Source organism: Scomber japonicus, chromosome 1 (assembly GCF_027409825.1).
Source record: "Scomber japonicus isolate fScoJap1 chromosome 1, fScoJap1.pri, whole genome shotgun sequence".
NCBI classification, from domain to species: domain Eukaryota; kingdom Metazoa; phylum Chordata; class Actinopteri; order Scombriformes; family Scombridae; genus Scomber; species Scomber japonicus.
This window is the reverse complement of record NC_070578.1, coordinates 27,156,894-27,174,459: the sequence shown is the minus strand read 5'-3', so window position 1 is coordinate 27,174,459 and position 17,566 is coordinate 27,156,894. Positions and strand designations below refer to the sequence as shown.

At 37.5% G+C, this 17,566-nt stretch overlaps 1 protein-coding gene across 1 annotated transcript in view; it reads left to right on the top strand.

The window, feature by feature from the left end:
* The window catches only part of LOC128376055 (protein diaphanous homolog 3-like), a 170,171-nt gene that overhangs the window by 34,860 nt on the left and 117,745 nt on the right, over positions 1–17,566 (top strand). Inside the window, exons 13-17 of the mRNA XM_053336388.1 lie at positions 2,866–2,984; positions 3,071–3,135; positions 4,231–4,335; positions 7,030–7,335; positions 9,510–9,624. Of these exons, the coding sequence (XP_053192363.1) occupies positions 2,866–2,984; positions 3,071–3,135; positions 4,231–4,335; positions 7,030–7,335; positions 9,510–9,624 (710 nt within the window). The remainder of the gene's footprint in view (positions 1–2,865; positions 2,985–3,070; positions 3,136–4,230; positions 4,336–7,029; positions 7,336–9,509; positions 9,625–17,566) is intronic.

Genomic DNA, 17,566 nt, shown 5'->3' with positions numbered 1-17,566 from the left:
AATTCTTTCATGTCGCCTCTATTCATTAGCTCTATTATTTTCTTTATGGACCCGAGTTCTTTGGCTTGGGTCAGATATGTATAGTGAAATAACTTGCAGTCTGAGTGCTAATAATGACTGACATGTAGCATTTTAATCTCACAAATACACACAAGCAAAGGTCCAAACACCTTTTCAACACTGGTAATAATGAACACTGATGACGAGCTAATGTTTTGTGAAGGTCTTTCTCCCTTTGCCTTAAACCCTCTCAATGACATTGGCTAACAAAGAGAATGCTGTCCCTTTCATCTCCAAGCCATCTACAGCAACCATGGCTCCAGAGTATTTCTCATCTCCTATTAATGGTGCTTTTCAAAGGCTTATTTTATGTTGGTTCACTCACAGCTGGGTGTGAGTTAAACCTTGGCTTGATCAAAAGATGTAGCTCTAATCTGAAGAATATGAAATGTATCATCTGCGGTTTTTCTGCCACCCAAAAAACAACATGGAAAGTGTGTGGCACTCTGCTCTTGGGCTTTCTGATGAATTTTTCTTCATCTGAAATGATTGTTAAATGTTAATATTCCCGAACACTGCATTATTTTTATAGTGCAGGGCATATTTGAAGTACGGTAGTAGAGGTTGTACATCTCTAAAGGCCAACATTGGTGCCATCTAGTTTGCAAGCATTGAAGGGGACGTATTATGCTCATTTCCAGTCCTTTATTTTTATTTTGGGATGCCACTAGAATAGCTCTGTATGCCTGGGCAAAGATTCAATCTAATTTATCTTCTTTCACTGCAATTTTAAAACAATTTGTCAACAACTCAGTTGAAAAAAAGATTATTTTGCAACCATATGAAATGTAAGGTTTTGCTTTTTCTCTGCTTTTTCATCACTCTAAATGAAATATTGGTTTTGGACTACTGGGGATTAATCACTAATGAATATAATTGTTGCAGTCATCATGCAAACATGATTTTGTATGGTCCTTTTGACTTAGGTTGACAATAGATGTGACCTTAGCCAAATAAGAACACCCTCATGTAAATGCACCCTACATAGTAAGCTTTATTTATATTCGAGAGATCATTGAGGGTGACCTTCATTTACAATGACACTGAGACAATAACAAAGACCATACCAGTAATACCAGTAATTATCAAGTCTCTCTTAGGGAGAGGAACATCCAACATTACAGAGTACAATGATGTGTACCATAAACATCTCCAGAAATAAATCTTAAGGCAGTGATCCTAAGTGATATACAGAATTAAGAGTTTGGGGGTTGAAGAAAATCTGTCTATATATTACATCACCGTAGTCCACACATAAAAACTGACTAAACAATCCTTTTCCAACAATACAGGGCAACAGTGATTTTGTTTCTGCAAAGATAACCAACCTTTTACCTGAGTTGCCACACAAGATTATCTATGTGGAATTTAAGATACCAAGATATTTGTATATCAATCATCGGCCTGACTAAAGTCTGTGGTTCTGGCTCTGGAAAATAACATGAACTTTGTTTTGTCAGTATTTAACACACATTTTAGATCTTAGATGCACAGTTTTTTGTTTTTTATAGTAGTTTTATTGGCATGGAACAATTATTGCTGTGTTTTTAGGTTGGCTTCAAGTACTCTTTTAGAATACAGTTGCAAGTTCTATACTCTTGATATCATTAATTTTCACCATTGGCACGTAAGGCATCATATTATAATGCAGTCCTTTTAATGCACTGCATCTCTAGTGACTGACTGGTGTAGTGAACTCTAGTTATTTAACTCTTGGTATACTTGATGTGAAGAATATATAGTCCCCTTTTACACAGGGTTCCCAGAGCCACACAGTAATGAAAGGAACACCAGCAGCTTGACTGACTACATGTGTCATTCCATTTGATAGTATTTTTTATCTTTATTCAGACAATTATTTCACTGTGCTGCTCATATTCAAAATACTAGACATGCTACTCATAATATTACATCCAACCTCAGCATTCTTATAGGAAGAAGTGGAAGGCAGTATCCCTGGTGAGGTGTTAATGAGTCGCAACGTATTTGTTAATGATTTGGTGTAGTAGAGATTTCGACTCTGTGGCTTTGTAAGATAATTAGCAGTTCAAAAAGACACTTTCCCTTTAACTTGCAATTGCTAGTGTTGCATTACAGTATCTCTTTTTGCTTATTATGGCATGCCCTTGGTGGTTCTGTCATCAATGTATTCAACAGGGCCATTTGAAACAATTTAATTACAATTATGTAGCAACTGTGTAATTGCTTTGTTTGCATTCCCCATTCATCAGTATCACCAAACATGTGCTTATATTAAGGTTAAGTTTAATTTTAGTTAAGTTTTAAAGCACCTAATTTTGAACATGATGTTACAGTCCCAAGAATCAAGACAGTTAGGCTTATTTATATTATATCCCCCAAAACTTGTTCTTATCAATGCACTATTAACTGTAGGCAATATGACATGTACTATTTTATTAACAGCATCATTAACTGAGAAGACAGTTATGCTTATAAACTATGTTTTCAGGGATTGATTAGTTGCACATGTCTCTCAAATCGTCCCACTGGTCCTGCTATTCCTGTAGACAGTTCAGTTCTCTTTACAACTGAATCTGCTTATATTATATTTTATCAACAAATGCATGCATAGATTTGAAAAAGCAGAGCTCTGTTCTAGTAGATCAGAGTAATGATGAGAGTTTGTATTATCACACTACACTAAAAACAGTGTAACAAAAAGTGTCTACCTGTAATCCCACACTGAATTGATGATGTTTCTGTATTGCACCAACATACGTCTTTGTTTTTGCTACAGTGTCTTTTTCTTAGTGTCTTTTGTGTCTCTCTTATCCTTACTCTCAGGCCACAGTACTTTAAGATCATCGAAGAGTGTGTGTCACAAATTGTGCTCCACCGCAGTGGCACTGACCCAGACTTCAGTTACCGCAAGCGTCTGGATGTGGATTTCAGCCACCTCTTAGGCAAGTCACACATTTTGGCAGTTTATTTAGATTACAGATGTTTCAGTAAAATATTAATAATTTTCATTATGGTTTCTTGTTTTCAGAGGTGTGTGTAGACAAAGCTCGATCTGATGACTATGAACAAAGAGCTTCGGAATTGGCACAGAAGGCAAGTATACAACCATGACAAGTTTCTTCCCAACTGGTTCCACAGCTTATGTATTTATGTCCATGTTTTTGAGTCTGCTAATGTATTGCATATTACTACGGCAACAGTTTTAGGAAATACAGTTGATAGTTTTTGTTTGTTACTGTAACACACACACACACACACACACACACACACACACACACACACACACACACACACACACACATCCTTAGTTAAATTTCTGAGGTGAAATAGACTGGCTGCTGTGATTAATTGACATCTAGGTAGCAGAGGGTTGAAGATGTTGATTAGAAGTATGTGCTCACTGATTGATATATGTGTATGGCACTTAAAAGGTCTCTATTAGAATATAAACCCAGTAGAGCTCTGAGATCTACTGACTCAGGTCAGATAGTTGAGCCCAGAGTTCAAACTAAACATGGTGAAGCAGCTTTTAGCTGTTATGCTGCACACAACTGGAACAAACTACCAGCAGAACTGAAATCAGCCCCAACAGTGAACACTTTTAAATCCAGGTTAAAAACACTTCTCTTCTCCTGTGCTTATATGATTGAGCTCTTTTAAAGCACACATTTTAATCTTTCATTTGCACTCTATGGTCCTTTTAATGGTTTTAAAGCAAATCAAATCATTATTTTATGCTACAACCTTATATTTAACGCTCTGTTCTTCCTATTTTTCTGCACTTTGTTTTTATTTTTTATATTTTTATTACTATTAGTGGGGTGGGGGGGTTTAATTGTATGTTTTAATGTTTGGGTTTTATTTTTATTTCTCAAATTGCATGTTTTTATGTTTTTTGTTTCCAATTCTTACTGTTAAATGCTTGCTTTATGTAAAGCACATTGAGTTGCCATTGTGTATAAATAAAGCTGCCTTGCCTTGCCTATTAATGAATGGGTTTTCGACAGAGGGTTGAAATCTAGTCACTAAATAAAGGTAATCGAACTAAAATTAATGTGTATTATATAAAGCAAGTCTACCATTAAATAGACTTAAACAATTACTCACATTTATTCAGAGTTACATAGATTCGATATCAGTGTGTGCTTGTGTGATTCATTTGGATATGTTTTTTTCTTTTTCTTTTAGTTTGACGAGGAGTTTTTAAGCAGACAGGAGGCACAAGCTCAGCTGGTAAAGTGTGAAGAGAAAATAACTGAACTCCAAACAGAGCTGCAGGCTTTCAGGACCCAGGTATATCTGACTGTTTTTCTGCTTGCTGTATGATTTGTTTTGTATCCCCAGTTTTCTGCACATTCACAGCACATGACCTCTATGTCTGTTTTTTGAAAGTAAATTTTTGTAAACTGCCTCTATAGGGGATATTAGATGTGAGAAAACACCAGATGTGTTTATTCAACAAGTCCCCTAAATCTACCACTGAATTGCAATTCGACTTTCTTTTCTTACTTTTCATTATGAGATGGTCTTGTTATTTAGGGGTGCATGATGGGGTAGGGGGTTTTATCCACTGGAGCCTGCAGTTTGGTTTGACATGGAGGCTGCTCTACTGGCTAGCTGACACTAAGTCTAATGAGAACACTGACCAGTCCCCCATGTTGGCCATTTCTAATTCTCTGATCTCTATCCCATAAGAGGAAATTGTTCTAAAAGCAATTTATTCTGACAACCCCCTTCAACCTCACTACTGGGCCTCTCTTCAACCCCCCAACACTCAAGAGAGTTGCTCTCACGCCCTGGCACTGCAAGATAACTACACACTCAGAGAGGGGAAAAGAACTTCCTTTTTATTTTCCTGATAATTTTTCAATTTGAGAGAGCAAACACAGAATGAATACTCAAATAGTACCTTGGCTGAAATGACAGAGGTTCTTTTAGCCACTGTGGGTACCTACACACCCTTTGTCTCACTGTCTTTGTCTGCCCATGTCTGTGTCACTGTAACTCTGAACAACACACACACACACACACACACACACACTTGTTAATTCAGCAAAGGTGTTCGTCCCTCTAGAGGCAATAGCAGAGTAAGGGCCCAGGGCTGACCTTTAGTGTGCGTCTTTAATCTAAAACTGGTGCATGGATCAATAAGCCATTTGCTTTGTATGATACAATTTACGAAGCTTTGTAGCCCCAGTTATAACATTTGATTTTTAGCTTTGGAAAAAACAAATGAATGTGGGAATGTTCTGGACGGAACCCGGACCATATATTGGTCACTGCTGGATGGTTGAGAGAACACGCCTCTGACATCTGTAGCACAATCCATGGTATTAGACATGAAAACATTCAGTACTACGCACTTAGCAGATGCTGGAGTTCATCTGCTTCCATTTTCTGTCTCTAGTTTCATTCATCTTCCTTTTTTTGCCTCCTTGAAAGGGAATTCACTACTTATTTATTCAAGGTTGGTTTCTCGAGCACTGCTCCACACACTGTAAAAAAAAGTCCTCTACTAGAAACAAGCGAAATATTCTTATATGAAGGACAGTTTGCTAGAATCAAGTTAAAAAAGTTCAAAATACTATTTGACCATCAGACTAATCAGAAAAAATGTCAGCTTTACATTAATTGTAAAATGGATATTCAAGGTAAATATCCTTGAAACTAAATTAATTGTTTTTGTATGCATTTTTAATGGTGATTCACTCTGCTGCCTAGATGAAAGAATAATTTGATACAATTAATTTGCTTTGGTTCACCTTTCAAAACAGGCAAAGACATTTGTATTCAGTAAAATATCGAACAACTAAGATGTAACAGACACTGGGTGGGTTCAATAAAACCATCTAACAAATAACAGACACTGTTATCCAGGGTTGGTTCAATAAAAAAAACAAAAAACAATAGCATAAAACACAGACACTGTCATAATGACACTGTTACCCTGGGTTGGGGTGCAGGGTAAAAGTTGCGAATGCAGGTCTGCAGGCTGATGAGGCCTGACTCACAGAGCCCCCCCACCTCCCCACCCCACACAAATATTTTAAGCTTCAAGTCTATTTTTGTCGCATTTAGTGAAGCGTAATCTACACAGACAACTGTTTAAATCACACAAATATCCTGCCGTATGTGTGTTTTGAACATTTTCTACATTGATTGATCAAGGCTTCCGTTCTGTCTGAACTCGCCTGTTTCACTAGAGGGAGATTCCTCACTCGCCACGGTGGGTGGGGAAATAAAATCAATGAATCAATACATACAAACACTGTCGATTTCTTCCCATGGAGCTGACATGAAAAAAGGTTTTGGTTCATTAAATTTATGCTGTCTGTCATCCTGGTGAAGGCAGTTTAGCCGGCTGCTGTCATCGCTGCTCCCCAGGAACTACTGCTGACAGACGGCTGTTTACGGAAGACGGTGTAGACTGGATGACAGAACACTTACGTGCCGCTCGCGTCTCGCTACCTATGTGGATTCCCAGTTAGGCTTAGCAGTTAATGAGTTTTACGGCGCAGGGGGAAAAGTGTTCTTGTGTCTTGTGATATTGGTTTTAATTTCACCGTATCCCCTTCCAAAAGGGTGGGGTAGGAATATGTTGTGGCCAGGGTGTGAGGGGTCGGCCAGGATGCCCTTGGACAGTTTCTTGGTCCTGGAGGGCAGGTCGCAGCCAGTTTTGTTGAGCTGCAGGTTAATGCCATTTATTAGATTATCGTTTGTTGGATCTTGGTCGTTTTAAATAATTATTTTAAACTAAAACCGAGTTCAACTACATTGAACATTAAATGAAAGTTTATTTTACTTGGGTGTAGTTTTTGCAAAGTAACACACATTTGCACCCAGTGTTAACCACTGAGTCATCATTAAAGGGTCTTAAAAAACAAACAAAAAAGTAGAGCCAATACATTTTCATACTTTGTGTAAAATTAGTAAATGTTTTGTATGTATATGTTACTACCTACTTTTTTTTTCTTTCTGTTTATCTAGTTTGGAACTCTACCTGTGAGTTTATCTCCTGCCAATGCTGGACAGACGCCATCTTCCTCTGGGCCTCCACCCTCTGCATCTGGGGTGCCACCTCCCCCTCCTCCGCCTCCTCCACCTCCTTTACCTGGCTGTCCTGCCCCACCTCCTCCACCTGGAGTGCCTCCTCCGTGTGGTGCCCCTCCTCCACCCCCGTTAGGGTTTGGTGGTGGTCTAGGCTCTCCCACTCACCGTGCACTGCCTTATGGCCTCAGGCCTAAAAAGGATTTCAAGCCTGAGAATTCCATGAAGCGCCTCAACTGGTCCAAGGTAAGATGGACAAATGGATAGTGTTTCTAATATTCTCCATTCCCATTTACATATATGAGGGGACCAACACACAAGAAACACCACACAGTATGATGCATTCCAGTACACCACTGAGTCCTCAATATAGAGTTACTATGGAGTAAAACTGGTGTTAAGTTTGTCAGCTTGTTTGGGCCTGTGTCCAATGTCGTTAGTAGTTATATCATTCCAACCTCATGCTTTTTATGTATTTTTTTCTCAGTCAAGATTTAGTTGACTAAAAGTCTGGACAATTAGTCTCACCTTAGTCAAAGAAAATCATAACTATCTTACTATCTTTAGTCAAGTTTTAGTCAATGAACACTGTAGACATTTTGGTCTTTTTTAGTCATCAGACTATTTAAACATTATTTTAAACATTTAACATTTAAACATTTAACTGTTCAATCATGGTTTGGTTTAGAATATATTTTGTGATACAATAATATATTGAATAACATTTAACTGTAAACTATTAACTTTGGAAAAAAAGTTTTATCTTTATTAAAGATGTGTTCCCACTGTGCATGAATGTGACTAGCAAAAAGTTTCGTACAAGAAACTGAAAATTCAGGCCAAGGTATTTATAGTAACCCTTTTCCTCCACTCTTAACTTTGTTCCTGATGTTCATTGGCAGCACATGAACAGTACAGATGTTTTTCTAAGAATTAAACAACAACCTCCCACTCTTCTTTGCCAAGCCAGTAATACTTGAAAAAACAGATGATCAGATGCCATTGTCAAAACAGACTTGGTGGTGCCTTTACAGATGTTCTCTTCAGAGAAATGTTAGTTCACATCACAAGTGATATTAGTTTGTGCTCTGATTTAATAATTAAATTCTCACCTGTACATACACAGGTGTCCAGCAAACTAAGCCATATGCTTGTAATTTCAATGAACCCTTTAGTTGAACACAAGGAGGACCTGTCTTATTGCACAGCTGTATGAGACCCCCCCTCCGCCCCCCCTCACATATGGTTATGTTTGGTACCAAGCTGTTCTGAAACTTCTTCAATAAGGTTTCAAACTATATTTAGAGTGTAGTGACTAATGAATGATTAGAGCTTAGCGATTCAACGATTTTCGACTGACAGAAAGACTCTAAACAGGCTAGTGGAAACAGAGTCTTTACATACTATCAACTTGTCACTTTTGTGTAACTAAAGGCGAGCAGACACAGAGCCTCATATGCATCCTATTAGAATCATGTTGTTATTATACTGGTTTTATTTTTTTTATCGAAGGCATTTATTATCTCCCACCACTTGAGCTTTTTTTCCCACCATCAACTGGGTGTTCACACTGATAAGTTTTTAGATTGTGGTCCTTATCATGTGTAAAGGAGGGCTATTAGTTACCCAGGTTTAGTTGGCCAATAAGAAGGTGTCGTGTTAAAGCCTTTTCACACCAAATCTGCACATTTTAAATAATGTGACCTCATGTTTATGTTACAGACCGATTTCAGATTTGTTGATGCCATAAAAAGGTTGCAAGTTGCTGTCACAAACTGCTCCACAGTCATTTTGCTATCAATTTTGAGTTATTTGATTTTTGTTAACTTTAGACCAATTGTAGTCAACAAGACAGCTGTGTGTTTACTTGTAGTGGTTTGAATATTTGGGATGATGATTGATACGATTCTTGGGGTCATATTTCGATTCAGTTGATTCTTTACTCAAAACCATTTCTCAAAGTGAATAAACAAACAGTTGCACACTACGTAGAACTCTTACTCCTCCACACTTTCTGACAAACCATTCACAACAGCTGCTAATGAATATTTTTAATCATAGTTCTTGTTGACAAAATAAACACTGCTTCACAGTAAGATGACCATACTTTGCAACTTGTTGCCAATTATATAATTTCTAATATTCACAGTAATTGCCTCGTAAAGACTTGACACATATATTTATCTTGGGAACTGACAAGACTATTATGCAGTTAATTTGGAACAATCTTTTGTATTCTTTGTGACTAATAAAACTAATAAATTGATTAAAATAATGCATTTTGTTGCTGACATTTCCCTCTGTAGTTTCTCTAATCTGAAAAATACAGTACATGGTTAGAGGTGCTATGTGCAGGCCAGTGTGTCCAAACTAATTGAGTTAACTAAACTGAGGATGTCTTTTTTTTCTTCTTCTTCCAGATTCGTCCCCAGGAAATGTCAGAGAGCTGTTTCTGGGTGCGGGCTGATGAGGACCAATATGCAAAACCTGAATTGCTCAGCAGAGTTGCTCTCACTTTCGGTTCACAAAGGGCAGGTCAGACATTTTTATGTTTATATATTTATTTATCATATTTAATGTCCATCTACCTTAGTTCTAAGAAGACTTTGTCGTCAATATCAGATGACACAGCAACGTTGCTGCCACAAAAACTTTCTTTCAGGGTATTTCTGCATAGCTTATTCTGATCTACAATATGTATTTTCCCAGCACAAACTAATTTCCTCTCCACTTTACTTCCTTTCCTTTTTCCCCTCTTCCTAGATCAGCTTTCTCACTTCTATATGTGGTCATTTGTCTCAGTTATTTTGTGGTGGTAGGAGGGAAACTGCAAGGTCATTTAGTAGACCTGCAATGTTAAAAGAATACAGAAAGAAAGATATGAATGTGTCTCTGTTATTGTGTTGTGTACATGTGTGGGTGTCCGCTTATGTTCCTATGTGTAATTGGCTGTATGTCTCCATTGACGAGGAATTGCAAGAAACAAATACAGGCAAGTGTTTGTGTGTGTTCTTGTACCAACCCTCAAGGCTACTGTTAACAAACAAACTGCTTTTTATCTCTTTCAATGAATGGATACACATGACAGAAGGGATCCCTTATTTGTAAAGGGTTCAATTTAGTCGAATTTCCTCTGCTGTTTCCAGCGTAGGTAGAGGTCTTTTAAACGCTTAATGAAGTGGAATGCTGATTTCTTTTTAATGCTTAATTTATTTAGAGTTCCTTTGGTCTTAACACTCCCCCGATGTGTCAGTGGACAAAGATAATATTGCCATGGTCACAACTCTTTCTGAATTAGAACACTATTTTTAATGGTGCTGAGTCCTCATGTTCAATCCATTTAGTAAAATTTCATCAGTGAAACATGAGAACTATGAACATAACATTTGCTGATGTTTGTCCGATTAGGTTACATGTGTAGTGTATCATCTTTTCACATGTTGAACAGTACCAGTTTTGTTAAGGTGCCTAACTCATCAGTTAAAGGTACACTATGCAAGAAATGTTAGTTGGTGTCTGTAAACACATAGAAGGATTACTTTTGTCTGAGTCTATACATTCTTTATTAGTAAAATCCTTCATAATATACCTTTAGCAGTTCCCATCATGGTTAGCAGTCCTTGCTGAATCAGGGTCCCTAATGGTTTCAGGCTTTTTGGTTTTTTGAGGGCTATCCTGACTATTCCTTGCGGTAATGCTGCATGATAAGACACCATAGAGTAACATCTTCACTCATTAGTATGGCTGGCAAGGTGTGGAATATTCATGTACAAGGTTGTTGGAATTATTAAAGCTAGAGCAGGAGGAAGCAAGAGATGTTATCAGTCTTGTCTTCTCCTGTGCTTGGTCTATTAGTCCCTTCTCTGATGATTTATTCACATGTCTTGTGTTTTCTTTCTTGTCTTGTCACTGACTCAGCTAGCTTACGCCAATTTGAATTATTCATCCAGGTGTTATCTACCTGTCACAACTCTATGCTGCTCCTCTCAAGACACACAAGACCCCCCCCCCCCCCCCCACACACACACACACCAGTGCACCCTTGTTCCCTACTGACAAGGTGTTGAATAATGGAGGCAGATCTAAATGGCAAACAGGTAGACAGACAGTTGAGCAGGTGTTCTCTGGAGAGGGCAAAGGAAGGATGTCCACTAGCGGGCGATTGCACTTTTCTGTTAGGTTGATGACCCAGAGCCTGTACCTGCACGAACCTACGCACCCATTTTATTTTACAATAATCATGACGCACACTTCTCGTCATATGATGAGGCACGTAACGGGACTGCTTCTCTGCAGTATGCTGGCCTCTCAGATTTGTTGAAGACATGAAACATTTTGCTAAATCAGACCTTTCACATTGTTTTGAGTCCATTCTCTCAGTTGTTTCCTTCCCTGATTCTTCCCGTCCCAGTGGAGGTTTGTTGGAGCAGCATGACTGAGAAGTTGCCCAGTTGCTGCTGCCGTGTGGGAGTGAGTGTACGTGTATATATACACTCAGGCTTATCTTCATATTAACACAGCCATTGAACATCATGTTTCATCTCACTTATAAGCAACAGCATCTGGATCAGCATTAAATATTTAAAAGGATACAGTAAGAAACATTCACTCGGATTTCCTTATTAAATATTAATTTATTTCCCTTGAAACTTTCTTATGGTTTCATGATGTTTGTGACCTTTGCTATTGTTTTCTACAAGAATCCCTGCCATCCAATACAGAAACAGTTTGGATGGGGACCAAGAACAGTCTGTTTTGAGTCCATCACTGTTATAATTTTGGCGTACCTCAATTTATTCAAGTGTAAATAAAAATGCAGTGATTGTTTTTATTATGATTCAAAGTGTTTGGGAAAGGCTGGACGTACACGTTTAACCAGAATTTATATTACTGCTTTTGGCGGAGCAAAACATTTATTGACAAAGTAAACATATTCACAAAGTTAATATCCTTTATGGCTCCTCTGTTTATGAATTCAAAGTGGGATTTGTTTTTTGGCATAGGGTCAGTGCCACTTTAACACAACTCCTCAGTTAGCAAATTGCGATAAATGTGTGTTTTTATTTTTGTGAGAGCAGGTCAGTACGGACAGATTTAAGTAAGGCCATATTGAATAATGCAAGTTGATTTTTATGCTCCTCTCTCAAGTATCTGTTTATTAGCTGTAAATGTTTGTTACAAATGTCTTGTAAATGACTTGTCCTAAACAATAAAATAAAGGGAACCTTTCAATAAGGGGCAAAACAGTGAGAGGGTGTCTCTCTTATGTTTTAAGGTTATGTATTTAGTCTAATAGAGCATTTCCAGACTAGCATTAAGCACAGAAGCAGGGACAGCCTTGTTTGCATAGAGGGGATAATGAAAAGCAACCTAAAATTGACTTCATAAATAGTGTGCCTTTAAACGTTCACAGTAACTGGTGTAGTACCTATTCAAAATGTGCCTGTTTGTAATGGTATGATGGCTTATTATTTATTTCTCAAGCACCACATATGTATGTAACAATTAAAACCATACAAATTTAATGATGTCATAACCTGGTTCCTAGGCCATGATCAATATGGGAATGGACACTGCAGATGGCAGTAAATTAAATGTATTTATTATAATAAAGTAAACAACTGAAGAAATAACTTCAAATGTATGAAGTAAGTTGGTCATTAACATCAGTAATGTAGATGTGAATGTCAAACCAAAAGCAAAAGCCTACAACTGCTGGCTGGGATCAATCCAGGTGAGACAGGAAGCCCTAACAATGCTTGGAGTTTATCCTTTGGCGAGCATTAGGCCTTTGTCTTATTTCCCCTCATTGACTCCATGGGCTGATGAAAAACCAAACCAATATCATTTAAGGAGTATTTTTATATATTTCTGAAGAACCACACATCCAAACAACTTCACCTTCAACACTGCACTTCCTTGAGTCCCTAGCAATTAATCCGGCAGTTATGAAGAATGCTCCTCGAGATATGTGAAGGACATGCAGACATTCCTTGCTTCATGTAGAGGCATGTACGACTTCCATCGAGGGTATCTTTTCTGAGACGAGGTATTTTGTGCAGCTGTTTACTTGTCTACACTTATTGACCTTCCCAAATCTATCAGGTTGTAACTGTTGTAACGACTCATGAGCAGGATCAGTTCCTTTTTATTGACCCGTCTAAAAAAACCCTTAATTATTGAGGATGCAAATACTGTAGCAGCGCTGATCAATTTATTTTGTTTGTGAGTTGTTTATAAGAAGAACAAAAACGTTAGTGTCTGTAAAATAGTTTTGGACACCTTAGATTTGAGAGAGAGAGAGAAGGAGCGTGCAAGAGAGATTGTAATTCAGAGTGAGAGTAACATTTCTTTATGTTTGTCTTTGATCACCTTGTCTGTTTGTTGTCCATTTTTAAATCAATTTTAGCCGAGTTGTTTTTGACTTTATAGTATTGTCCTTCCAGTATAGTCTTCATATTTAACATGTGCATATTTTTTCAGGGTGGAACTGTGGAAAGATTTCTGTTTAGCAGCTAAGGTTGACTAAAAGTAGTGATTTCTCTAAACAAGAACAGTCCTTGAGAAGCCATATAATGTAAGTCATACGCTCACTCATTTACTTTTGCATTCTCCAATCTTGGCCCTTTTATAACTACATGTAATAACACCACAGCTTCCTACAACTCAAATCCTGCTAGTCACAGTGTGCTGTGTATTTGGACTCATTAGCGTTTTTCGTAGATGCTTACACGTCAACCTGATAGATGAGTATCCAACACCTCAACATCCATTCAAAGCAACACCCTAATTAGTCTGGAGGTGCATGTCACCTATGCTGAAATCTTGATGCCTCCAATAATTGTGTGCATTAGCCATGGCCCTGTTTTTATCACAGCTGCCAGGTAGTCAAAAACTGGTGAAATGTCATGTGTTGTTTTTCTAACGGGGGGAAAAAAAACAAAACAACAGACATTGTGCAAAACAAGAAAAGGGTAAGTTGTCGGAAGGATTGCATGGTAAGAGGAATGGGAAAGAAGAATAGAAGAGAGAGAGAAGTAAATAGCAAATTACTGATTTTTATCTTATTTTAGACATTTATACAAAAAACATTCCTTGCCAAAATAGTTATTTGGTGTTGAGTAGATCAAAGAGTATTACAGCAGATGTCTAAATTTGTCAGGTTGGATTTGTTTTAACCATTCAAATTTGAATCTGTGTCTGTGTACATCATTTTTTTGTTGTAAATTCCTCAGTTTGAATTTCAGTCAGGATTGGATAAAAAGCAAAGGCTCAGACTCAGTAAGATGATTCTAGTGGGGTATGATTTGGTTTGTCGTGGTATATTTAAATATTGTTTTTCAGTTAAACTCACCATAAGTGAACATAATTTAACAGCGTATGAGTTATAACATGTAACAGGCAACAACATCCACATTTTAAAGATGCACAGCAGGTAAATTAAATTAAATGTAAACACAAGAAGATTTAACTTAAAAACTGCAGAGGCATCTGTACTATGGCTAATGGCAGCACCCAGAATCTTTTTGATTGGGCTATTACGCAGTAGTAGACAGTAATATCTGCTGGAATTTGAAAGGCATATAGACCATAATTGAGGCTGTCACACTGTGGTTTTGACTTGCTCAAATAGGGGTTGACAAGATGTTGTGTACTTAAACATACACAAATCAGGCAACTATATTCATTTATAGAAGAACACATTCACACAGACATAACAGGTTTAGTATACATACACAATATATATCAAGTCTAATTGTAACCTATTACAATAAATCAATGGCAGTGGTCAGATAGGATTGTACATTGCCTCAGGAAAATGTTGATTTCTTATTTCCTTGCTCATTAACAAGAAAGGCACTCTTCCTACACTGTTAATTATAACACCCACCCTGTGTACAAGTGTCTGGGTGTGCAAGCTCACTCAAGTGCTCTTTTCAATAACACCTACGTGCATGAATACACATAAACATATTTAACTGTGGATCAATTATGGACTTTTTAAAAGGAAACATACCACAATTTGCTATGACGGCTGACCAAATTAAATTTCTCTTCAGTGTAACATGTATCTCAAGATTTAGAGTTTTAGAGGATGATGTTTGAAGTAAAAACATAAATCTGAATTCCTCATAGAGATGATAAGCTCTCGATATGGTATATCATTATTTATATCACATAACATTTCCACTCAGTTAATTAATTCCATGGTTTAGGACACCGTGGAGTGTGTTTTTTTTTCTTTTATACAGAGGATAAATTGTAATGACTCTGGTGGTACCCTTACTTTTTCTGTTGTGTTATATAGCTACCAAGGGTTTGACATTTGTGGTACAGAGTGAAATATCTTGACAAGTGTTTGATGGATTGCCATACATTTTGATATAGATATTCTTTGTGCCCACTAAACTGCACTCTCCTTGACTCTCAGGATATGCCTTGAAGGGCAGGACTAGGCAAAATCCAGGAGCTGAATGCATAATCAGCTGCTGTCTCAATAAAGCAGATGATGAATATATGCAGTTTGCAGCTGTAAACTAAATAAAAACCAGCCCTTAATCTTGTTTACCTATGTTCTGCTTAGATGGGAAAAGAAAGCCTGAAGCAGATATTTACATAGCTTTTTAGATTCTCAAGATTATAGTTCATGTTTGCCAAATGCACTCATGCAAATAATCTGGATTTTGTTGCCAACTACTGGTGACTACATGTTCTTTTCTCATCCGGTACAGCTGTGATGCAGAGTTCTAATCTAACTATACTGACTGTCTGTCTGTATGCTTGTCCTTCACATATCTTGATAACCGTTCATCTGATTTAGTCCATGCTTTACAGGTGTATTGCTAAGGACCCAAAGAAGTGCAGTAGAATTTGGTGCAATTTGGACACACAACACGTACAATATTAATAAACTTAGTAAACAAGCGATCAATGAGCCGCTCCGCTCTGCAGCGGCAGGACTCCTGGACTGCATGAGCCCTGGCTGAGCAGTACAACCCTGCCATGAGAGAGACAGGGGACAACACCTATATTCATTTAATAATGTTAATAGTTTATCTGCTGGTTGGTAGTGAGCAAAAAGCATGAGCAAGCAACCAACAGTGCTGGTTAAAGGAGAGATGGTAGTGGAAAGCTTTTTCTGAGAGAGAGAAGTGCAATGTTATTTTCTGATTGTTTAGTAGAGGTTACGTTCTAAAACACTCAACTGATGATTTACTGTGGAGACAGAAGCTCTTAGTTTCTTTTTAATTTTCCTCCTCTAAATGTCTCCTTCTCATTCATTCGTTACATCCAACTAATGCAGCAGTAAATACAAAGAACAACATGACAAATCTGTTTAGTTTTTTCCCCTCATCTGTGAATTCTGTGACATGGAAGCCAAAATCACATTCTTCTTCTTCACTGTCTGCTCCTTCTTACCACACAGCTGCTGATCTGTGAGAGTCAATACATGCCAGTGGACAGCTTGCTTTGTGGAAGATGTCACAGCTGTAGACTAGTTTACATTCACAAGATAATACAAGTCCTTATCAACAATTCAGAACGTCAGCAACATAGCTGGCCCTTTACTGCCTCTCTTGCTAGCCTTTGAGGGAAATTCAATGGAACAGTTTGAAGGATTCTTTCTTATTCAGATGTTTCACATTCCTGAGGAAATTAAGGTAGATTTAATAGAACCTTAGTACCACTGTTGATGTTGCTGCCATTGCTTATGGTCCTTGAATAGTGTCTTTTAATACCGATGTAGGCTTGGCTGCTTATATGCAGTCTCTCGATAAACCCTAATTTCTATGTTTACTCTTATATCTACTGGTCTTGCCAATAAAGTACTCGCATGAGCCCACCTCCCTCTCAACACATGCACACACACATACAGTATATTTCTCCATTCTTCTGACCTCATTACTCAGACTGAAATGTTTTTCTGCTTCTTTCTCTCTGCTCTTACTGTGAGGGCCTGGTCAGTTCATGCCATTGCAACTCCAGGCACGCAGTCCTATTTCTTGCTACTGGCTTCCAGAGATGTTATCATGTTCACATAGTATACAGTGAGGGGGTTATATTAGTTTATTTTATATAGATTTCATATCTTCTGTCAGACAATTTTCCCATAAACATAGATAATATAACTTGTAAACTTAACTTAACTGCACATAAATGGCTGTTTAGTGTAATGTTTATGTCTTGTTGTTTGTTGCATTTCCCAGTCAATACAAGTGAAATGAAAACAACCTCTGAAACAGAACAAATGCTCAAATGTATAAAATAAATTGCCTGTTTTCCACACAGTCTTTTGCAAATGCTATATATTTGCCTTTTATAATACAAACACCTAAATCAGTATTTCATGCCATTCATTTTTAAAAACAAAGTTATAATACTCACATTCTTTCTTCTCCAAAACGCCATTCGAGTCAATCACATTCCATGCCGTGCTCACATTATTATTATTATTATTATTATTATTATTGTTATT